We start from the raw sequence: 25,818 nt of genomic DNA on the forward strand, positions 1-25,818 counted from the left end.
CTGCATTGATTGTGTACGAAGGAAACTCTGCCTTGTTCCTTTGCTAAGAGACTCTGCACAAGTGGAGGCATTTACACAGGAGATTAAACTAAAGACCTGTTAGCTCTGAGAACATATATAGAAGATCTCATGGCATAACTGTAAAGAAGCAATGATTATTGATTGCTAGTGTTCTGGCCAATATTTATTCCTCTAACCACTTGACTAAAACCGATGACTGCGTTTGTGTTCTAGGTAACTGTGTACCAGTTGGACAACCACATTTTCTAGAGACACAAGAGACTGCAGATGCTGTAATCTGGAGCAATAAACAATTTGTTGGTGGAACTCAGCAGCATCTATGAAAGGGAATGGAATTTTAGATGTTTCAGGTCAAGACCTTCCTGATGCAGGTTTTCTATCCGAAATGACAACAAATACTTTCTCCCGTCAGATACCGCTCAATGCCCAGTGTTTATCCAGCAGATTGCTTTTATTGAACTGCATTTTCCAGATCGGAACAGCTCCTACACTTCAAACAGGGCTTATTTAACTGTAAAGTACTTAAACTCTATGTAAATGCGAGTCTCTTTTTAATAAACTGCCTTAGGATATTTGATTACGTTATATCATGAAATCGTAGAACAGAGCATCAGATTTGTGCAAGCTTAGTTCAGAGTCTGAGTAATGTGTGTGGTTTTGAGCATTACTTCATAGAGGAATTACTTCACACACTTATGGAAAGGCAAGCATCATACAAAGGTCAAGAAACAAGTACTACGAAGAGACATGTGAAACACTGTTCACTTGAGAAAGGAATACCAAGAAGTGAATTTCAAATGTTGAAGTGTTTAGCAAAGTGAGCATAGCATGATTGGCTGGATTTTATGGTCAGTGGCAAATGGTTGCAGTCAGTGATGACCTCACAGAGACAATCCATGAGGCTTTAGTAATGGCCATACCATGGATTTTCCTATTCCCCCAAATGACGGGCATTCTATAGGGGTCTGTGGTATCCAGGCCCACTGAAGTCTTCAACTGGTCAAAGCAGCCAACCAGATTGAAGAGCTTTCTGAGGGAGTAAGCAAGTAATTAATCATTTAACCAGAAGCAAATAATTTTTGCAATAACAAGTTAAACATTAAAAATGTTTGATTTTTATCTTACACTAGCCATGTATTTCCACCTCTTGAGGCGACACAGTAGCTACTGAAAGGTCTCGGCCCAAAACTTCAACTGTACTGTTTTCCATAGATGCTGCCTGGCCTGCTGAGTTCCTCCAGAATTTTGTGTGTGTTGCTTGGATTTCCAGCGCTTGCAGATTTTCTCTTGTTTGTGATGAATCTGTGGAATTCATTGCCACAGATGGATGTGCAGACTAAGTCATTGGGTATATTTAAGGCGGTGGTTGATAGGTTCTTGATTAATCAGAGCATCAAAGGTCATGGGGTGAAGGCAGGAGAATGGAGTTGGTAGGAATAATAAATCAGCCATGATGGAATGGCAGAGCAGACTTGATGGGCCGAATGGCCTAATTCTGCTTCCATGTCTTATGGTCTTAGATCATTGGTGCTATTAACAAATTCACAAAATATCTGCTGGGTGAACACAGCCAATTGAGCAGAGTCTGTGGAAGGAAAGGGATTGTCAATCTGGTTCCAATCGCTGTTTGCCTCTCCCCTAATTGTTCCCTTCTCAAATCTTTTAGTTATCAGAATCCAGCACAACTTTGTCTTCCTGCTTAAATCCTTCCAACAGCATTCTCCTATCTTCACACTCATCCCACCTTATTCCACCTGTTTCTGTCCCCTTTTTGGGGGCAGAACATGGGGTTGAGAAGGATAATAAATCATGATTGAAAGGTGGAGCAAACTCAATGGGCTGAATGATCTAATTCTGTTCCTACATCTTCTCTCTCTTTGTTTGCCGTCATCGATCATTCACCTGTCACTGTCTCCCAACTCCACCTCCCTTCACCTCGCTTACCTGACACTGCCTGTGCCGTCCATCACCAATCACCTCAGAATCCTTTCTCGCCACCCCCTCCTTCTCTTGAAGCCGTCTGTCTTGCCTCTCCATTCTCAGCCCTGCTAACATGAGGAAATCTGCAGATGCTGGAAATTCAAACAACACACACAAAATGCTGGTGGAATGCAGCAGGCCAGGCAGCATCTATAGGGAGAAGCACTGTCGATGTTTCGGGCCGAGACCCTTCGTCAGGACTAACTGAAAGGAAAGATAGTAAGAGATTTGAAAGTAGTGGGGGGAGGCGGAAATACGAAATGATAGGAGAAGACCGGAAGGAGTGTGGTGAAGCTGAGACCCGGAAAGGTGATTGGCAAAAGGGATACAGAGCTGGAGAAGGGAAAGGATCATGGGACGGCAGGCCTCGGGAGAAAGGTGGGGGGGGGGGGGGGGGGGGGGGAAGCACCAGAGGGAGATGGAGAACAGGCAAACAACAGGCCTGAAACGTCGACAGTGCTTCTCCTTATAGATGCTGCCTGGCCTGCTGTGTTCCACCAGCATTTTGTGTGTGTTGTCTCAGCCCTGCTATAGGGTTTCTACCCGATACCTCAACAGTTTCTTTTCTCCCACAGGCCCCTGAGTCCTTTCAGCAAATTGTTGCTCTAGATTCCAACATCTGCAGTGCCTTCTCTGCAGTTAAAGAGAAAGTATATAATTTTGAGAGATCAGGAATTAAAGGCTCTGGGGAAATGGCAAGGAAGAGTCTAAGGCAGATCAGTGATGATCATATTGAATGACAGAATAGGCAAGAAGGACTGAGTGCCCTTCACCTTCTCCCTGTATTTGTTTGTCTTGTTGTAGCGTGGATGAAATCACCAGAGATAGAGACAAAACAGCTTCTTTATTCGACACAAGGTTTTTTAATTTAATCAAAATATACTTTATTCAAAAATAAAATTATGTACAATAAACCATTCAATTACTCTCAGTCCTTTACAACTGTTTCCATTACAGTCTTTACAATCCCACACTTTTGCCACCCACGTGGCACTCTTTTATTCCATATTTACATACACTTGTTCAGGGGTATACCCCCCCGCCCCCTACCCCTCAACTCCCGCGGGGGAAGACCCTAGACTGTGGTCCTTCCCCACCAGGCCCTTGCGGTGGCTGCACCGAGTTTGAGTGCGTCCCTCAGCATGTACTCCTGCAGCCGAGAATGTGCCAGTTGGCAGCATTCCCCCACGGACATCTGCATGTGCTGGTAGACCACCAAGTTTCGGGCCGACCAAAGAGTGTCTTTCACCGAGTTGATGATCTGCCAGCAGCACCAGATGTTGGTCTCAGTGTGCGTCCCCGGGAACGGCCCGTAGATCAGAGAATCCTCTGTTACACAACTGCTGGGGATGAACCTCGACACTGTCCCTTCCATCCTCCTCCACACCTTCTCCGCGAACCCACGGTGTGCAAAGAGGTGGGTCACTGACTCCTCCTCACTGCAATCCTCCCATGGGCAGAGGGGTGTGGAGACGATGTTCCGGGTGTACAGGAGGGATCGGACTGGGAGGGCCCCTCTCACCGCCAGCCAGTGACACAACAAGGCACAGCAAGCATCATATGGAGACCCTTTGGTGGAAAAGGTCTGCTAGCCCAATGTGGATTCGATATTTATTTGCTAAACACAAAGGGCAATCCCTATTTACAAAGTGTAGAAAATACATAGACAATGCGTTCTTTTGAAGCTACATACAAAACATCACGCCTTCTGACTTCATCCTTTCCTCCTGACACCCACACATCTGGGTTGGTATTCACAGCCTTTAGGAATGCAAGATAAATCCACAATACATTTATCTGGTATTTTACGTGCTAACGTAGAGGACAATTCGTATTTATAAAATATAGATAATATTGTCTTCGAACCTACAGCATCTGGTCAAACTACAGTGTCAGCAGTGTCTGGTATTCACAGTTTTTAGAAAATGCATTGTTACGAACTCAATCCACAGGACTTTGTCAAACAGAAGACTGATGGCCAAAGCCATTTGCTAAGTGTGAATGACCTAAACACAAAAATTCACTCTAACATTTCTTATCAAGTATTTATCTGCTCCTGCTTTAACATATTCAAAGACTTTGCTTTCACCACCATTTGACAGTAAGAGTTCCAAAGACTCACAACCCTCTGGCAGAAAATTTTCACCTCATTTTTTGCCTTGTATTTTAAACATTGACTTCTCATTCTAGACTCTCTGCAAGAGGAAAACATCTTAATCATATCTGTCAAGATATCCCCCGAATCTTATATGTATCAACCTAATCCTTCTCATCCTTCTAAACTCCAATGGATGTACACCTTGTCAATACAACGTTTCCTGATAAGACAGACCTCCCCTCCCCTTGAGCAACACACACAAAATTGAGGAACTCAGCAGATCATCACTCTTCATCAGGACTGGAAAGGAAGGGGGTGAGATCTACTCCCCTCTGTCTATACCCACCGCATTTGTTTTCCCTCATTCCGACAGACCTCTCACCCCCTCTCCTCCTTTCCCCTGTCCCTATCGCCTGCCTATCGCTTCACACTGCTTCTCCTTCTTCTTCTTCAACCCTTGAACTCTTCTACTTATCACCTCCTGGTTTCTTGCAGTACATCATTCCCTTTCTGTCCCCTACCCCACCCTTCACCTGGACTCACTTATCACCTGTCAGTATGCACTCTTCCCCCTCCCTCTCCCCCCATTTTATTCTGGCTTCTGACCCCTTGTTATCGAGTCCTGATGAAGAGTCTTGCCCAAAACATTAACTGCTTATTCCCTCCATAGATACTGCCCAACCAGCTGAGATCCTCCAGCATCCTGTGTGTGTTGCTCAAGATTTGCAGCAGCTGCAGAATCTCTTGTGCCTCTTCTCCCCTTACCATGTACCAGTCTAATAAATCTGTTCTGAAACAGATTTTGGCTGCAGTCTACCATCTCTGCAGGACTTGTACATTTCCAGGACAAAGAAGCAGGCAGGAAAGATCATTGCGGACACTACCGCCTGCAAACTGCCTTTTCAAGTCAAGTCGTCACTTTTTATTGTCATTTCAACCATAACTGCTGGTACAGTGCATAGTAAAAATGAGACAACGTTTTTTCAAGACCAAGGTGTTACATGACACAGTACAAAAACTAGACTGAACTACGTAAAAAACAACACAGAAAGAAACTACACTAGACTACAGACCTACCCAGGACTGCATAAAGTGCACAAAACAGTGCAGGCATTACAATCAATAATAAACAAGATAATAGGGCAGTTAGGTGTCAGTCCAGGCTCTGGGTATTGAGGAGTCTGATAGCTTGGGGGAAGAAACTGTTACATAGTCTGGTCGTGAGAGCCCGAATGCTTCGGTGCCTTTTCGCAGACGGCAGGAGGGAGAAGAGATTGTATGAGGGGTGTGTGGGGTCCTTCATAATGCTGTTTCCTTTGCGAATGCAGCGTGTAGTGTAAATGTCCGTGATGGCAGGAAGAGAGACCCCGATGATCTTCTCAGCTGACCTCACTATCCTCTGCAGGGTCTTGCGATCCGAGATGGTGCAATTTCTGAACGAGGCAGTGATGCAGCTGCTCAGGATGCTCTCAATACAACCCCTGTAGAATGTGATGAGGATGGGGGAGGGGCGGGAGATGGACTTTCCTCAGCCTTCGCAGAAAGTAGAGACGCTGCTGGGCTTTCTTTGCTATGGAGCTGGAGTTGAGGGAAAAGCTCCCTTCTGGAAAGTGCTATGGCTATTGAAACCAAAAGTTTCATACCATCTGGAAAGTTTCTTTCCCCAGGCAGGTAATCTGATCAACCATTCCAGTTATTCTCCCCCTGACTCACCCCTCCCATCTATTACCCCTCTCACTACACTGCAAACATTTTAAACCACTTTTTTATAATGCTGTTTACATTGTAAATGCATGCTGATGTTTAGGTTTTTATGCATGTTTTATTCCAGATCTGTACTTTAACCTCTAACTTCATTTTTATGAAGCTCCAATATGTCAGTCTGTGGCCTCCTCTTCTGCCAAGAAGGCAGAGCAGCAACGTCTTATATTCCATCTGCGTAGCCTCCAACCAAATGGCATGAGTATCATTTTCTCCTTCCAGTAAACAGATTTCCCCCTCCCCCTTTCCACACTGTGATCTTTTACCCCTTCTCATCTGCCTATTACTCCCCCCACCCCCGGGTCCCACCCCCGGGTCCCCTCCACCATCCCTTTCCCCTACGGTCTACTCTCCTCTCCTGTCAGATTCCTTCTTCTCCAGCCTGTGGCCTTCTCCACTCACCTGGCTTCACCTATGACCTTCCAGCTAGCCTCCGTCCCCTCCCCCCCCAACTTTTATTCTGGTATCTACCCCCTTCCTTCTCAGTCCCAAAGCAGGGTCTCGGCCCAAAAAGCCAACAACCTATTCATTTCAACGGATGCTGCCTGACCTGCTGAGTTCCTCCAGTGTTGAGTGTGCATTGCTTCATTTTATATCATTCTTCATAATTGTTGAAAGTTTTTTTGTTGCATGTCATGCCCTGAAAAACACACCCACAGCAAGTTCCTAGCTCAAGTAAATGTATATGGTGAATAAAGTTGATCCTTGAACTGCTTCCAACACAGTAAGGTTGTCCCTTAAATAAGGAGAATAACGCTGTACACAGAGCTTCAAATGCAGCCCCACAAGTGCGTTTAAATTCCACAGTTGCTATGGTGGGATTTGAACTCAGGTTTTCTGTGTTGTTCATCCAGGTGTCTGAATTATTAGTCCATTACCCTAACCACTGTGCCAGCGCCCTGCCTTAATTGAGCAGTCTCAGTTATCCCTCTCCACCAGTATTTCTTCTGCTCCTTTGTTATCTAATTCCTGCAGCTTGATACACTGTAAATGCGCTACTGACGGTGGGTGTTCTGCTGAACATTACTCTTTAGATTCTGGTGGGCAACTGTTCTTCCTGCTCTGAAACAGGAGCAGATGGCGCATTATGAGAAAAGCAGCACGTTTGGGTGCTGACATTAATTGCTCCATTATGAGCAAGAGCCTAATCACTGTGTGTGAAGTGGTTCAGCCGGCCTATAATGCAATCAGAACAGCTGAATCACACAATAAACGCCATCAGTTCTCCATTTCCCCCAACCATCTGAAAAGATCTCTGATAGCTGTCTGCAGTAGGATTGCGTTCAGCTTCTTCTTTCAATATAGTCAATATACACTCAGTGGTCACTTTATTAGGGACCTACTGTATGTTAATGGTCTTCTGCTGCTGTAGCCCTTTCACCTCAAGGTTCAATGTGTTGTGCATTCAGAGATTCTCTTCTGCACGCCACTGTTGTAATGCGTTGTTATTTGAGTTACTGTCACCTTCCTGTCAGTTTCAACCAGTCAGGCCATTCTCCCCTAATGTCTTTCATTAACAAGAGATTTTCACCCACAGAACCACCACTTTCTGCAGGCTTCTTGCTTTGCAGTCAACAGGACACTAAAGCCAATTAGTTTATATGAATGTCCGTGCACCACATGAGCCTACAGGACTGTGCAAAAATATTAGGCACATATATATAGCTAAGGTGCCTAAGACTTTTGCATAATAATTTTACGTATTGCTCTGTACTGCAGCTACAAAAAAACCATAACATATGTGGGAGATGTTAAACCTGATTCTGACATGGATCTCTACTGTGCACTGAGAGTGGGAAGGGGGCAGGGAGAGGGGAATCATGGTTGGGAAATGGGAAAGGGAGAGGGGAGGGAGCAGGATTGATCAATAAACCAATTGTTTGGAACCAAATGACCTTGCGTGGTGTCTGAGAGCTGGGTCTGTCTGCACACGCGCCACCCCTGCCCCTACCACTCTTTCTCTGTCGTCTGTCCCACACCCCTCCTGCGGTGCCCTGCCCTCTCCATTCCCAACATCCTTTGCTCTCTCTCTCCACTCCACATTGACAAACACAGTACAGTGCAAAAGTCTTAGGCACCCTAGCTATATACTGTATTCTGTATGTGTCTCAGACTTTTGCACAGTACTGTACTTCTCTACTTCCTCACCTAAGTCCATCAGCAAAACCTTCAATTTCCTTCTCACCCATCTATATCCATCTGAGCTATTTACTCCATTCACTTCATCTGATCTTCGCGATGATGACTTCCAGTTTCACAACGCTCTAGATAAAGAAGCTTTTCCTGAATTCTCCACTGGATTTCTTGGTGACGATCTTGTCATGATGGCCTACAGATTTGTTCTTCCACATTGAACAAAATATTCTCTCTTTAATCATTCATCCATATTAGATTGCTGCTCAGCCATTTTTCCTCAAAGGCAAAGAGATTCTTAATACCCTCCCTCAGTTCAGTTATTGTTTGAAGATGAATAATAAATGGTGATCTTACCAGTAAATATGGTGAAACAATGCATTGGAAATAATTGAGTACTTATTACCCATGTTCATTCCCCCAAATTAAGGAGGCACATGAATCAATCTCATTAAAGGCCCTGCAGTCTCATCGTTTACATCGCCGATAGTTCTGTAAATTCTCTATATATTGTATATATCACTGCTGTGGTGGGATGTCTCCAAATTTCAGAGTTCAGGTCTCTGGATATTTACTCAATAAATTAACCATGCTGTTATGACTCCCACACATTATGCCCTTTCCAAGGCCAGTTTATCCATCCACGGATGTGGCATCTAGGTGAATGCATCAGTCTGATCTATTATTGCTTCCACCAGTTTGCATTCCAAATACCCCCATTAGCTCTTTTGTCCCCCATTCCTTAGCATTTAGTCATTTATGCCTTGAATCCAAATTCTCTATGCTTTCAGCTCATAGTATCTCAAATTTCGGACAATATTCTAATTTGTTTCTCATGGGTGTGAAAGAGATGGCCACACTACCCTGTTTTACTCTATTTTACTTACACCAACCCGCTTGTTCTTTCTGTGTAGGGTGCTGATGAACAGTCTGAGTCCAAAACGTCGAGTTAACTCTTTTCCATGGATGCTGCCTGGCCTGCTGAGTTCCTCCAGCATTTTGTGTGTGTTGTTTAGATTTCCAGCAGCAGAAGATATTCTCTTGTTTGCTTTTTCTATATTTTCTAACTTCCTGTCTGCACTTGTGCTACTGACTGTGCCTTCCAACTTGACTACATCTGCATTAATATGGCAAAAGGCTGAAATGGCCAAGATGGATCCCAAGGAAACACCCACTGTGGCTCAGAGGTGAAAGGTAGAGTGTGGATGAAGGAAATGTGTGACGTTAGATGTTGCCCTCAGACAATCGGTGCGTGGTTCAAGTTTAATTGACAATCAACCATAGGTGAACACCCATGAATACAGACAAACAAAACAGCATTCCTACTGGGCCAAGGTGAAAGAATCAGACCCAAAAGTTGCACACAGCACAAGGTACAGTGCATATCGCACATGCAATTACAATAGCAGTAAACATAAAATCAAAAAACAAAACAATATAATCCAAGCCCCTGAGTGCCATGTTCTGTACACTGATAGTGCATGGGATGTTGTCCCAGAGCCACATCTTTGCAAGAATAGGCACGTAGCATTCCGATCAACATGCACGAGTGCAGCTGCAGACAGACGCAATCCAACTTGTCGTCCACCTAGCCAACATTAGAGGGCAGCTCTGACGGGAAGGGCCAGCTCCCAAACAGCACTGGTGCCCGTGGCATCTCCTCCCCCGGGTGGCTGCCATAGGCAACCCGATGGCATGCAGGCCTGGTCTGCGCAAACACCGGGGCCACAGAGCTCCCCCGTCACCAATCTCGCCAATGAACCAGTAAGCTGGACTTGGAGTATTCTACATTACCGATATCCGCCAGGGCCTTGTGATCACTGGAAAAACAACCAAGACAAGTATTTGCACCATTTATTGGACCGGGCACCACCTCCAATGCCTTCCTGTAGCAGGCCACAACATGGTGCGCCACAAGACCAGCTCCACACAACTCACTAGTAGGGGAGACCTGCAGTTCTGATGTTCTTAATATCCAACAGTGTCTTGTGATCATAAAACAGATGTAAAAATGAACAATGACACCTTTGGACCCTGAGAGGTTACTGCGACTGAGCACGCCACCAGATTACCGGAAAGCCAGTGCTGACGAAGGCCATGGAATAGTATGACTTAACGGTACTTCGAAATCTGAAAATCCATATTCTGCCTGCTTTTCCTACCCTGCTGCAAGAGTTAATTGAACAACTTAAATCTGGGTAGCAGACCCTCAACTAACTTAAACTTTATTCATACCCCTCCTAGTGCAGTGTGTGGAGATACATCTCTACCAAAGGAGGTGCAAAGCACTCCTTCCCTCCGCTAGCCTGCAGGTTGCCCCTGGGCAAGGTGTAGCACCTGCTTAGCACACGTGATCAGGGTCACGTGAAGCCATGGGAACAGGTGGGGTAAAGACACTGCCCAGAAGGCAGCAGTGGAAAACCACTTCTATAGAAAAACTTGCCAAGAACAATCACGGCCATGGAAAGACCATGATAGCCCACGTCACACGTCATGGAACATAATGACAATGAAGACGACTCCTAACACAAGAAGAACTTTACTATTAGGGCCTTTGCCAAATTTTTCTTGTCCCATTGTAGTAGTTTCCATTCCCAAGTGTACGAGCCCTTGCCTCAGCCTGACAAGCAGCTGATTATACTCCATGTTTGCTCACACAAAACAAAAAAGCCTTCTATTTTTAGAGAGTTACAAAGTAATTTATTGAATGCAGAATATTAAAGGGTAGCCAGTGTCTACAAAACACAGTGATTCACTTACCACCAGATTACAATGGTAAATTGACAATGTCAGCTGTTACGAGTCAGGTAGCAACTGTGAAGGGAAATGAACCATCTCGACCCAAAATATCAACTCTGTTTTGTTCCACAGATGCTGTCTGACCTGTTGAGTTCCTCCAGGTTCTTTTTTGTTGCTTCAGGTTCTTGTACCTGCAGTTTCTGGCATCTTCGTCTGGTATGGGTATTAGTTGACAGATAAGTCTTGGGCAGGACACATCCAAGCAATATTCTGCCACCTGAGATTGTGGCTGAACCTTCGTTTCCTCAAAAGTTATGCTTAACATATCAGGAGTACTTGATTACTCTGGGCCTATACTCAGTGGAATTCGGAAGGCTGGGGGGGGCGGATCTCATTGAAACCAACCAAATATTGAAAGGCTTGGACAGAGTGAATAGAGAGAGGGGATGTTTCCATTAGTAGGAGAGTCTAAGATCCAAGAATGCAGCCTCAGAATGATGGTCCATCTTTTTAGAATGGAGATGAGGAGGAATTTCTTGTTATCGTGGAGGACTGTTGAGGATAAGTCATTAAGTATATTTTTAGGGCAGAGGTTGATAGATTCTTCAGTGGTAATTGTCCCACCTCCTCCTCATCATCAATCCCTAGACCCCAATTGCACCGGTGCGAATGTCTTTGATGTCATATGCAAATATCTCCACTTGAATGGTTAATGCGAGGATATAAAGGTGAATTTCTGGCTTTGATCTCTTGCTACTTATATCAAAAAACCCCACCATTTTGATATAAACAGGACTGTCCGGATAGGCCTGTTTTTCCACCTGCTCTTGCCCCACTGAACTTATTTTCACACATCTTGACTCCATCCTGTCTCCCTCTATCCAGTCCCTTCCCACTTACATCAAGGGTACCTCTCATGCCCTCCACCATTTTAGTAACTTCCAAATCGCTGATCTCAACCACATCACCTTTACTGTGAGCATCCAGTCTCTGTGCAATTCCGTTCCCGTCAGGAAGGTGCTTGAGGGCTCAGCTGCTTCTTTGCACAAATGCCTGATCAGTTTCCTTGCACTAATCCACCTAGCAGAACTTGATCTTACCCTCAACAATTTCTCTTTCAATTCCTCCCACCTTCTATAGATCAAAGGTGTAGCCGTAGTCCTTAGCTAGACCTGTGTTTTTGTTGCCTACATAAAAGAATAACTTTACCTTTTCCCTGCTATGGTAACAACTCAACCACCACAACCATGTACCATCTTTCCCCCTCCCCCACTCACTGCCCAGTCTTTTTCCCCACTACATCAATGACTGCATTTGTGTAGAACACATGCATTACATCACCAACTTTCTCCATCATCAAATTCACCTATACCACCTTTGAAATTTCTCTCTGTCTCCATCTCAGTAGACAAGAGTTGCTACTGACTTTTTCCACAAACTTACAGGATTCTACAGCTACTTTGACTATAGTTCCTCCCAACCCTCCCCCTGTAACTTTGCTATCCTTTTTTCTCAATGTCTCTGTCTCTGCTGCTTCTGTTCTCAAGGTAAGGCTTTCTGATCTCAAGAAGATGTGGAACCCCCTTCCCCATAATTGATTGAGTCCTCACGTACATCTCTGACTCCTGCTCTCTAGCAATTGATTTTCTTCGGTCCTTATCTTTCAGTCCACCACCTCCCCCACCCAAAATCCAGAACATCTATTGCTGCCATCACAGATGCTACCCGACCAATTAATTTCTATCAGTGTTCTGCCTTTATTCTGCATTTCAACCTCCATCGCTCTATGTTCTTTTAGAATGAGGTGCTTTAAATTAAATTTAAGTTTGCTTTTGCAGAACGCATCTGGGGAAGAGTCTGGTTCAACATCTGAATCAACTTCAAGCTTACATCCAAAAATCTGTCAATTTCATCATCACCATCAGTGCTCCTAAAACAAACCTTTCACTGTAATAGCAAGATCTTCACGCATTATTAAAATTACAGCTGGATAAGGTTATTTCAATGTGAATCAATTCCCTGATGCCCCAGTCAGTATCCCATAGTGAGCTTCACACATATAAACTGTGTTATGGATGGTGTCAAGGATGGTCATTTACAAGGTGGAAATATATTGAGAATGAGAACTAAATAAAGTATTGCAGAGTGCATAGCACCAGGGGATTCAGACTAACTGACAGGAGCAATATTGGCTTCAAGTTGGTTTTAGTTTCCCTTTGGCATTTGACTTTTTAAACTGGAGGATGAAGAAAAAAATCATCATAATTAATAATAATAATAATAATAATAATAATAATAATAATAATAATAATAATAATAATAATAATAATAATAATAATAATAATTTAATAATTTAAAAACCAGAACTGTAACCCTGTACCATTTATAATAATTTTGGAAAAAAATAGAATTAAGATGGTTTATAGGCTAAATAGAGCTGACTTTCAGCCAAGGATCCAGTGACACCATCGGCCATTCATCTCTCTTCTTACCAAGGACATCTCCACCTGGTTGTCCAAGCGCAGGGGTCCAAACTAAGCTTGAGGTCAGCTGGCAGGGCACGACTTCAGATCTCCTGTTGAACCCAGCAGTGAGTGCCAACATAGAAGGGAGGGTCTCAAGGGCACTTTGCAACCACCTCTGTAGATTTACACCAAGGAGTGTGGGGCAGACATATTGGAATCAGCAAGCAAGTGGGAAAGCAAAAATATCAGTAAGAGCTTGGCTAACGTAACTGTTCACAGTTCCACTGACACCAGGTAGACAATCTCTGAAGCGTATTGATAATGTCTGGGGTCTCCAATCTTGTAGAGAAGGCAATGACAAACCACTTCTGTAGAAGAACAGTCATGGTCATGAGACCATGATCACCTACATCATATGATGCGGCACGTAATGATGAAGATAATGAATGTAACTGCAACATCTTTTATTATTTATTACCATTTTAAGGTATTCTAATTTTCTTAAGTTTTTTATATATTATTTAAATCTACCTCAGTAGTTTTAAATACTGTAAGTCAGGCAGCATCTGTAGAAAGAGAAGCAAAGTGAACCTCTCAGATCTAAAACCCTTTATTAGTTGTGCCAGAAAATATAAGTTAGGTTGACCACCACGGGCGACGTGTTCAAGTTGTGTGCCAGGTCCAGCCAAAGGAGACATGTGAGACTGCAGCAGCAAACAATCTTCTGGAGAAACTCAGTGGGTTGAGCAGCATCTGCGGGAAGAAATTATCAATGGCTCAGGTTGAAACCCCGCGTAAGACCAGCCCAACGTGGGAAGCTGAGGTATTGACGGTAAGAGTCAAGCAGGTGTAAAGGTAATAACAGCAAGCAAGAGAAGGAGAGGATGGGTCAGGAGAAAATGGAGTGAATTGGAGAGGAGTGTGCTACGTACAGACACAAGAGACTGCAGATGCTGGAATCTAGAGCAACAGAGAGCCTGCTGGAGGAGTTCAGTGGATCGAACAATCTCAGTGAGGGGGAAAGGATTCGTTGATGTTTCGGCTTCTGATATAGGGTTTTGACCTAAACATCGACATTTTAAAACCAACACAGATGCTTCTTGACCTGCTGAGTGCCTCCGACAAACTGCTTGTTCCTCTAGAGTTAAATGCAGACTAGCACCCAACCGGGGGTAAAGATATCCAGGAAGTAAGAATTACCAGCAGTGTGAGGATGTCAGGGAAAGGAGAACGGCTGAATATTACACTCAATGGAATGAGGAATTCAGGCACTAACGGCTGGCTTCCACAGCCCAGGGAAAGGATCTTCATTTGAAAATTAATGAACTGTTAAATCAGATTTAAACAGGGTCTTGTTTAACTTAGTGAAGCAGCTCTGTACCTTTTAAAGCTTCCTGTTTAAGACACCTGCATTTCCTGAACTTTTACTGCAGTGAGATTGACACACTGCTGTAAGTAAAGCAGAAGGTAAACCATAAACACAAGAGGTTCTGCAGATGCTGGAAACCCAGAGCAAACCATGCAAAATGCTGGAGGAACTCACAAGTCAGGCAGGGATCTGTAGAGGGGCAACACTTTGAGCCAAGATGAAGGGTCTCTACCCTGAAAGTCGACAGTTTATTCCTCTCCATCAATGCTGCCTGACTTGCTGAGTTCCTCCAGTGTACTGAGCGTGTTTTGAGTGATTTGCCATTCATATTAAAAATGGAAAATTTAGCCCTCGTCCACTCTGAGCAATCTGTCGAATAGATTAGCAGGCATTAGTGAAAGCACTTGTTAAAAGTCAGTAATGAGGGTCTGAGCCTGCTTTATAGAGTTCCGCAGGCAGACGAACATTGAGCATTTTACTGCAGGTTAGACCTGGCATTAGCGAGATTAATGAAGGCAATGGTTCAGAACCAACAGCACAGCCATGGCACAAATAGAGGAAATGTGCAGCAGATTTTATCACAATGACTGTGGTTGATAGGCTGGTGTAGCGAGAACGGAGATTATTTCCCCATTGTTCTGGTAATTTGTTTTGCTGAGATTGAAGCACTTGGAGAACAAGAGCAAACATCCTTCCATCGGTAATGCATTACCATTTCACTAGGTCAGTTTTCCTTTGCTAAAATCAGCGAACAGAGAGTGTGCAGAAGGCAGGGGAGGTACCTGACACACGGTGAGTGCTACCCCAGGCATTCATACTGCAGCATAATAATCACATACCTTGGACGGAGGGGAAGAGTAACACCTGAGCAGGCTGGCATTCAGCAGGGAAGCTGTGCCACCTGTCCGTATAGACCTATAAATGTACAGTCTGCCATCTGCCATGTTCTGGTGGCAATATGTCAATGTTTTTTGCTTATATAGGACATAGAATATAGAAAAGTACAGCGCAATACAGGCTATTTGGCCCACAATGTTGTGCCGAGCTTTTAACCCTCTCCAAGTTCAACCGAACCCTTCCCTTCCACATTTTACAAGAATGGACAAGATCGCACCAACCAGCAAACAACACGACCAACGGTGACGTCCTGCAGACAGTTCACAAAACTACTTCTTTTACTTCTCCTTCTCTCAAATATGATTCCGTTACTAAGCTGTGTGTGATTGGAACCGTGGTTTACATTGAGGTGGTGTGTTTTTGGACTACCTGAGTGATCTGGCGCTTTGCTGCCTCTGAGGAAGTTTGGTGAGGTTTGGAATGGAGTTTGCAGCTTGGAGGCCTGGAAGCCTGAACGTAGGGTGTGAGCCCATGATCGGCTCCATTGCTTCTCTCCAATTAACGCATTGAGCAAGGTTAGAGTCCACGAAGATGAGATTGGAGGATGGGCACTATCTGCCTGCATTTGACTGGTCTTCCTCTCCCGTCTCGCTAGTTGCTGTCGGGGGAAAGTGCAGGAGTCTTGGGATCCACCACACAAGGATCGATGGAGAGTCTGCGGACTCACTTGGGATGACATTAGTGTTCATGTTGTATGTGTCACTGGATTCTGGTTATTAATTTTTCTGCCATTTTTCAGCGGTTTAATCGGGCCAATCAATGCGGTCTGGGGCACTTCAGTGAAGAATGCTTTGCTCTGCGACCAACAGTGGGCCAGTGGCATGACACTGAGCTGAACTAAACTGAATACCACTGGGCTCCTGGTTTGATGTTTGACATTCTATGCGTTGTCCACTCTCTTTATGCTGTTTGCGCAATTTGTTCTTTTTCACCCGCTGGGTGTTTGATGTTTTAGAAACATAGAAAACCTACCACACAATACAGGCCCTTCAGCCCACAAAGCTGTGCTGAGCATGTCCTTACCTGAGAAACTACCTGAGGTTACCCAGAGCACTCTATTTTTCTAAGCTCCATGTACAGGTGTCCCCCGCTTTACGAATGTTCGCTCTACGCCACTTCATGTTTACAAAAGACCTACATTAGTAACCTGTTCTCGCATTACAAAGAGGATTTTCATTTTTACGAAAATTCTTCCCATGTAAGTTAATGGTTCTTCACTTCATGCCATTTCGGCTTAAGAAAGATTTCATAGGAATGCTTTACCTTTGTAAAAGGGGGGGGGGGACACCTGTACCTGTTCAAGAATTTCTTAAAAGACCCTATCGTATCTGCCTCTACCACTGTCGCTGGCAGCCCATTCCACGCACTCACCACTCTCTGCATAAAAAACTTACCCTTGACATCTCCTCTATACCTCCTTTTCTTGAACAGGTTCCATATTTCTTTGTTCCGTGGCTGCCTGTGGAAGGACAAATCTCAGAGTTGCATTCTGTATACATAGTTCGATAATAAATGTTCTTTGAATCGTTTAATTTTACTTTCATCCGTGCACCTATCTAAGAGTTACTCAAATATCTCTAATATACCTGCACCTTCCACCATGCCTCGCAGTGTATTCCATACGCTTGCCTCTCTCTGTGTTAAAAAGAACTACTGACATCTCCCCTATACTTTCCTCCAATCACCTTAAAAGTATGTCCTCTCATATTCGCCACTCTTATCGATGCCTCTTATCTTAAACACTTCTGTCAACTCTTCTGTCATCCTCCTTCACTCCAAAGAGTAAAACCCTAGTTCACTTAACCTTTCCTCATAAAACATTGCTCTCTAATCCAGGCAGCATCCTGATAATCTCCTCTGCATTCTCTCTACAGCTTCCAAAACCTTTCCGATTGAACTCCATCTGCCACTTCTCAGTCCATCCTGTTAATGTCCCGTTGAAACCTGTGACAATCTCCTACATTATCCACAACACCACCAACCTTTGTGTCATCTGCAAACCTCCTCACCCATCTTTCCATTTCCACATCTAAATCAGTTATAAAGTCACAAAAAGCGAGGGTCCCAGAACATCACAGTCACAGACCGCACAGAATATACTCCATATGCTACCACTCCCTGCACTCTGTGGGCAAGCCAACTGCAAATCCATGCAGCCAAGTTTCCCTGGAGATCCCATGCCTCCTGACTTTCTACCATGGGGAACCTTGACAAATGTCTTACTTAAATCCAGATGCACCACATCTGCTGCTCTACCTTTATCAATTTCCTTAAAGAAATCAATGAAGTTCATGGGGCACAGCCTGCCCCTCAAAAAACCAAGCTGACAATCCCTAATCAAACTATGCTTCTCAAAAATGCTCGTAAATGCCATCTCTAAAAATCGTCTCCAACAGTTTTCCCCCATTGATATAAGACTCACTTGTCTATAATTCCCAGGATTATCCCTATTAACTGTCTTGAACAAAGGAAAAACATTTGGAAACCTGCAATTTTCTGTTACTACTCCTCTGGCCAGTGAGGACAGAAAGATTTACCAGGATGCTGCCTAGATTAGAGAATATATTTTATGAAGAAAGATTGAGCGAAATAGGGCTTTTCTCCTTGGAAAGAAAGACATAAGAGGTGATTTGATAAAGTGTATAAGATGGTAAGAGGCATAGATAAAGTGGACAGTCAGCAACATTATTCCAGGGCTAATATGAGAGGGCAAAATTTTAAGGTGATTGGTGGAAGGGATAGAGGGGATATCAGGGTAATTCTTTTACACAGAGTGATAGATGCATGGGCACACTGCCAGAGGTGTTGGTAGAAGCAGATACATTAGGAACATTTAAGAGACTCTTAGACATACATAGGCATAAAAGAAAAATGGAGGGCTAGGGAGGAAGGCTGAGATTCATCTTGGAGCGATTTAAAAGATTGGCACAGCATTGTGGGGAAGGGCCTGTACTGTTCTACATTTTATATTATTTTAAACACAATGCCTACCACCATCTGTAAGGTAATACTGAAACATTCACAACCATGTTCAGTCAAAAGTGCTGGTTAGATAATCTCTCCAGCTTCCTCCTGAAAGCCCTACCTACACAGAAGTCAGCTTCCGCCAGTTTGATTTACTCCATTCAATATTAAGAGCAAAGGCTATGGGACCTAGTTGTACCTGCAGTCAAGCCATTACAATACACTCATTTGCCCAATGTGGATACGTGTCCAGGTGTATCTTGTCCATTAAAATCAGGACTGGACCTATGATATCTGCCTAATATCTATCCGAACAATCTGCTCTCATCAGCAATTTAATGAAGAATATCACCATCTACTCCCATTACCCAGGTAAGGATTCACCCATCACAGCTTGATCCAAACATGGACAAAGAGCTGAATTCGAGAAGTGAAGAAAAAGTGACTGTCCTGGACATCAAAGCAGCATTAACTGAATACGGCACCACGGTGTCCTAGTCAATTAATTTCAAAAAGAAAGCACGTATATTTGGACTCAAGTTTTACACAAAGGAAGACGGTTGTGGTTGTTGAAGGAAAATCATCCCAGCCCATTTAATCATTGCAGAGATTCTTGCAACCAACATAATCAAAGGTCCCTCCCACTCTAGACATTCTCTCTTTTTACTCCTCCCACTGGGAAGAATTTACAAAAGACTGAAAAACACGTATCACCAGGGTCAAGGACAGCTTCCATCCTGCCATTATCAGACTACTGAATGTCTTCTTGTACAATAGGGCGGACCTTTGACCTCACACAATACCTCATCACATCCTTGTACCCTGCATCTGCCAGCATGGCACATCCTCTGTAACTCTATCACTATATTCTGATATTGCTTTTCCTTTGCACTACCTTGATGTAGTGCAAAGGAAAAACACTAACAGTGTATTAGTGTGATCTGCATCGCATGCAAAACAAAATTTTACACTGTGCCTCAGTATATGTGACAATAATAAACCAATTTACCTTATTTACCAAACATTTCCATTTAATGTCCATTATATGGACTGCCACGGACTGCCCAGTGTTCCACTAAGAAGTGAGATCCTGGTGTGATTCAGAATACCACCTTCTCCTTGCTCTGTGAAGGTGCCGTTTAGGCGCAGAACGATACACTCTCAGTGTGCACATCCTTTGGATTGTTATTTGTACATGTGCACAATTGCTGACTGTCAACAGATCGGCCCAGTTTTTTTTAGGGAAATTCTTCAGTATCCGTGTTTCCCCACTTCTCTGTCAACCACTTCAGGACTTCCACTCAAATACAAACATCAGGATCAAAATCAATTTGAGCTTCACTGACAGTGTGTCACAAAATTTATTGATTTGTGGTAGCAGAATGGAGAAATACATAAAAATATTACTGTAATTTACAATCTGAAATATAAAAAATAAATAACACATAAATAAATAAATAACAAAATAGTGAGGTAGTTTTCATGAGTTCATGGACCATTCAGAAATCTGATGGTGGATGGGAAGAAGCTGTTCCTAAAACCTTAAGTGTGGTGTGTTCTGGCTCTTGTACCTCCTCTCTGATGGTAGTAATGAGAAGAGGGCATGTCCTGGATGGTGTGGGTCCTCAATGTTGATTGCCATGTTCTTGAGGGAACACCTTTTAAAGATGTCCTAGCTGATGGGGAGGCTGGTGCCCATGATGGAAATGACAGAGTTTACAACCCTCTGTGGCTTTTTCTGATCCTGTCCATACAGGCAGTGATGCAAACAGTCAGAATGCTTTCCAGGGTACATCTGTCGAAAATTTGCTGGAGACTTTGGTGACAAGGAAAGGAAAGGACTATGGAAAGGAGGCGGGTGGAATCATTGCTTGCTTCCGCTTACGTTTGGGAGAGGGGAGCTGGGGGGGACTTGAGGGTTCTCATGTTTGACTGCCGTTCACTTTTTGGGGCACTTCTCTGTTTTCATGGACGTTTGTGAAGAAAAAGCACTTCAGGATGTATATTGTATACATTTCTCTGACATTAAATTTGATCTTTGAACCTTTGAATATACCAAACATGCTCCAATGTTGGACTCCTTACGGAGTCTGCATAAAGATCAGGAGATAAGTTGAGGATGTTTTACCACTTATTTGAAGAGAAGGGAATAGGCAAGGGGGCCAAGGTGTGTATTGCTTATTTCAGATGTTTTCTTTCATGTATGTGTGCTTTTAAAAGTTCCTGTTTGGTTTTATACTGTTTTAATGTCAATTTATGGAGGTTTCTATAGCTTTTGAAGTTTTAAATGTTTGACAACATGATGTATCTGGCTGTCAATGTTGTCTTTTTTTTCTGATTAGAATTTGTTCTATCTCCCTGCCTCTTAACCCCTCCTCTCCTGATGGCATTGAGCCACATAAAGCATTTTCAACGTGTAAACCCTCACTGTCAAGGATTAAGCAGTTGGTGCCTGTTAAGAGAAATCTGATTCACTAAATTCAAACTTAAATTCAGAGGCCAACAATAAAAATAGGAAACTCAACATTAACATCAAACTGTATCCCATGCAAATTATATGACATATAAATTAAAGATACCATAAATTCTTCTCTGATCTCCAGTGTCCAGGGGTAGGTCATTAAGTTAGTTCTATCAAATACGCAACAGATTTTGCAGATGCTGGAAAACCAAGGTTACACTCTCAAAATGTTGTAGGATCTCTGGTCAAGCAGAATCTATGGAAAGGAATAAAGTGCCAATGTTTCAGGCTGAGACCCTTCATCTGGACTGGACAAGGAGGGGGAAACAGCCAAAGCAAGAAGATTGAGGGAGGGGAAGGAGTACTAGGTAGGAGATGATAGGTGAAGTCAAGTGAGGGGGAAGTTAGGTGGGTGGGGGGGAGGGGTGATGAAGTGAGAAGTGGGAGATGATAGGTGGAAAAGATAAAGGGCTGAAGAAGAAAGAATCTGATAGGACCATGGGAGAAAGGGAAGGGGGAAGAGCACCAGAGAGAGGTCATAGGCAGGTGAGGAGAAGAGAAGAGGCAGGATGGGGAATGGAAAAAGAGATAAAGAAGTACAGGTGGGAAATTACTAGAAGTGAGAGAAATCAATGTTCATACTGTCAGGGTGGTTGCCAGCCAGGCAGAATATGAGGTGAGGTGTTGCTCCTCCAACCTGAGAGTGTTCTCATCATGACAGTGGAGGAGGCCAAGGACCAACAGGTCAGTCTAGAATGGGACAGTGAAATTAAAATGTTGGCGACCAGGAAATCCATTTGTTGCAGATAGAGCTAAGGTGCTTGACAAAGCATCCCCCAAAGCTACGTCGGTTCTCAAAGATATAGAGCAGGCTGTTCGTTCTACCAAATTTCTAAATCTATGATTTAATTAAAAATCTCATATGATGATTGATGGATGAGAAACTTTTGTGACATTAGTTACTAAGTCACAATTTATGAACATGTTGTAGTCGCGCACAACGCGCTACTAAAGAAACACACGGAGGCAGAGAGAGCTGAACTCAGAATGCCTTTACTGATTCAAAATCGTGTGCTTAAATCTCCCCTCCCATGGGCCCCTGTGACCCGCGGGGCGGATGTGACGTCAGACTGTCCCTGGAGCGGGTAGTTCCAAACGCGCTACCGCGTGTCTGCCCGCGGCTCCCGATGGCGGTTCGAGTCCCGTGTGTGCGGGCCGCCACAATGTTACCAGATCCTGATTTCAGATGGTCTGTTTTGTTTGTATTTCAGACTTTGCCTCTTGTCTACTTCTTTAACCTGAAATGTTAACTCTGCTTCTGTTTCCACGGATCCCGCCTGACCTGCTGAGTATTTTCTGTTCTTAACCCTGAGACATTTTATCTGCTGTGATGAACCTAAGTACATTACAGCTGGAATGCATAGTTCTGCTTTTGCCTTACCAGAGAATCAATGCGCAGAATGCCTATCATCCTGTTGTGCACATCCCAACGTGAAGCAGACTTTAGGTTCATCCCACCTTACAGTCCATAGCCCTGCAGGCTGTTTTCTTCAAGTGTCAATGAATCTTCTTCAGCCTGCATAGAACTCGCACTCTGGTTGTTATGACTCACATCATTTTTCCACTCTCAGGTACTCTACCCACTCAAATCTCTGTTCCAACTATTTAGTTTCCTTGATTTTCTTACTCTCTTGTCAGACCCTTGGTATGAATAAAATTCACACCTACACTTTTCTTGGCATTCTTCAAGGTACTCTTTATAAGTAGCATTTTCAACTACCTCATTATACTCTATCCATACCTGACTCACACTTATTCTGCTCTCTTGGTCATCCCACATGTAATTGACTCACTAATTTGCTGATGAATCTCGAAATCTTCCTTAACTCTCTACCTTCTGTAAATGTGCCTCTGTGATCAAGCTTATCACCATCAGTGCTAATGGTGCTGAATTAGGATTTGAAATACTCATGTAAGGTGCCTTGGCATTGTTTACTTATATTAAAGGGTGTAATAGAAAACACGCAGTAATTCTGCCACACTAAAAGTTAAATTCAGAGAAATCAGACCATTTTGGAACCACGTGTGTCAGCATTTTTGATAGCTGCTCATTATTTTCCTGGATAATAGGCGTCATCACAGTTCATAGAGTTGCAGTGTGGTACAATCAGAGAAAATGGCTCCGTGGCCCACAATGTCCATGGCAAAATCCCACTTGCCCACAACATGCCTGTACCCTTCTATATCTTGCATAGCTTAGAGCATGTCTAAATGTCCCTCTTAAGTGTGGTGATTGTATTCGACTCCACTGCCTTTTCTGACAGTGAGTTCCAGTTCCACATTCTCTGTACAAAAATAACAATCTTTCTCATAAAGTCTCCTTTAAAGCTCTTTCCTCTCTCCCATAACCTATGCCCTCTTGTGCCCCTACCACAGTTAGAAGATTCTGACTATCTATGCCTCTAATAATTTTAAATACTTCTTCAGGTCACCCTTCAGACTCCTTCACAAGCCTGTCCTATCTGAAGCCCACTATAAATCTAAAATCCTCAAATGCAAGCAACATCCTGGTGAATCTCCTGTATACTCTCACCAATGCAACCACATAGAACATAGAACAGTACAGCACAATGTTGTGCCGACCCTCAAACCCTGCCTCCCATATAACCCCCACCACCTTAAATTCCTCCATATACCTGTCTAATAGTCTCTTAAACTTCACTACTATATCTGCCTCCACCACTGACTCAGGCAGTGCATTCCACACACCAACCACTCTCTGAGTGAAAAACCTTCCTCTAATATCCCCCTTGAATTTTCCTCCCCTTACCTTAAAGCCATGTCCTCTTGTATTGAGCAGTGGTGTCCTGGGGAAGAGGTGCTGGCTGTCCACTTTGTCTATTCCTCTTAATATCTTGTACACCTCTGTCATGTCTCCTCTCATCCTCTTTCTCTCCAAAGAGTAAAGCCCTAGTTTCCGTAATCTCTGATCTTAATGCATACTCTCTAAACCAGACAGCATCCTGGTAAATCTCCTCTGTACCCTTTCCAATGCTTCTACATCCTTCCTATACTGAGGCTATCAGAACTGGACACAGTACTCCAAGTGTGGCCTAACTAGAGTTTTATAGAGCTGCATCATTACATCGCGTCTCTTAAACTCTATCCCTCAACTTATGAAAGCGAACACCCCATAAACTTTCTTAACCACCCTATCTACCTGTGAGGCAACTTTCAGGATGTACCCCAGATCCCTCTGCTTCTCCACACTACCAAATATCCTGCCATTTACTTTGTACTCTGCCTTGGAGTTTGTCCTTCCAAAGTGTACCACCTCACACTTCTCCGGGTTGAACTCCATCTGCCACTTCTCAGCCCACTTCTGCATCCTATCAATGTCTCTCTGCAATCTTCGACAATCCTCTACATTATCTACAACACCACCAACCTTTGTGTCGTCTGCAAACTTGCCAACCCACCCTTCTACCCCTACATCCAGGTTGTTAATAAAAATCACGAAAAGTAGAGGTCCCAGAACAGATCCTTGTGGGACACCACTAGTCACAACCCTCCAATCTGAATGTACTCCCTCCACCATGACCCTCTGCCTTATGCAGGCAAGCCAATTCTGAATCCACCTGGCCAAACTTCCCCGGATCCCATGCCTTCCTATAATGTGCTGATCAGAACTATGCACATTATTCCTCATAGAGTCTGACTCATGTTGCTCCCAATTTTTCTTCAAATTGAAGAGAATGTTGCTTATGCTACTGTGAGAAAATTATAATATGAATGTAGGGCACTGCAAGTCTAATAAAACTAATGTTCTATTATATGCTTCTATTTTCAGATAAATTAAACACCCTTTCTTCGTTCATTGGTCCATTCAAGTATTTCAGCCCTGGTTTGGAAAATACTGAGGATGAAGATAATTTGAGTGAGTGTCATTTCCTTTCTGGTTAAACAAATCATGAGCAGCGCTACAATGGAATTAAAACTCTGCCCCCGTTGCCAGACAAACCCTTGACATAATAACATGTCTGGAGTTTAAGTGAATGGATGAGCTAATGCTTGCATTGAAATAATGGACTGCTGATTGACACAGAAAACACTCAGTTAACATCGACTGAAGCAAACAAATCTAATTTGTACCTAATTTCTTATTAACATGTTCCAAGCAGCATTACAGATTTGAGCACAAAAGGAAGGATTTGGTATTAGAAAAACTGCAGTGCAAGCGTCGAACTATCTGGCTATGGAGAGCAACATAGAACCAATTATCCATGTTCCCCCATTTATAAAGGTCAATATAAATATAAGACATTAAATAGCTCTATCTTGTAACATTGAGGATTTAGAACTGTGAATATTAAATATGAAAATTATGCAAGTATCTCAGACAGAATTATTCCACTGGGTAAATGCACCTCAATGTAGTGCAGGTCAGTTTGTCCAAGAGCCCTCGTTTGATTGTCAGAGCGCAGTGAATTAACTGGAGTAGCAATGAGATCCACAGGGAGGAGAGAGTTTCAATTTTCAGTGAATGTATGAATTTCACTGAAAATGTAGTACGTCTTCCATTGCCCAAGGTCACCATCCAGGTGAACACACAAAGACAGTCTCCTGTGTTGCTTACCATAGCTTTAAGAGAGTTATTGATACAATGTGATATTACACATGTATCTAACATATCCAGAATGTGGACACTGTGTTCCGTGACAAAACTCAATGCTGAGTACTTACCTGACTGTACATCATTGTGGTTAATGTTCAATATAAAAAGGATTACAGTTCAGTTCCATTTGAGTAATTCACAATGTCAAGACCGGAAGACTGCAACAGGTGCATTAATGTATATATGATATCTTCTACTTTAACACACTGTCCTGTCTGGCTGATCAAATCACGTGCTAATGGAGCACCATCTGTC

General features: G+C 43.4%; 1 protein-coding gene across 2 annotated transcripts in view; it reads left to right on the forward strand.

The window, feature by feature from the left end:
- adarb2 (adenosine deaminase RNA specific B2 (inactive)) overlaps window positions 1-25,818 on the forward strand; it is a 799,330-nt gene that overhangs the window by 405,886 nt on the left and 367,626 nt on the right. For both annotated transcript variants that reach the window (XM_073054839.1, XM_073054840.1), the window contains one exon: window positions 24,739-24,825. In XM_073054839.1, coding sequence (XP_072910940.1) covers window positions 24,739-24,825 — 87 coding nt within the window. The remainder of the gene's footprint in view (window positions 1-24,738; window positions 24,826-25,818) is intronic.

This window comes from Hemitrygon akajei, chromosome 8, assembly GCF_048418815.1.
Source record: "Hemitrygon akajei chromosome 8, sHemAka1.3, whole genome shotgun sequence".
In the NCBI taxonomy this organism is placed as follows: domain Eukaryota; kingdom Metazoa; phylum Chordata; class Chondrichthyes; order Myliobatiformes; family Dasyatidae; genus Hemitrygon; species Hemitrygon akajei.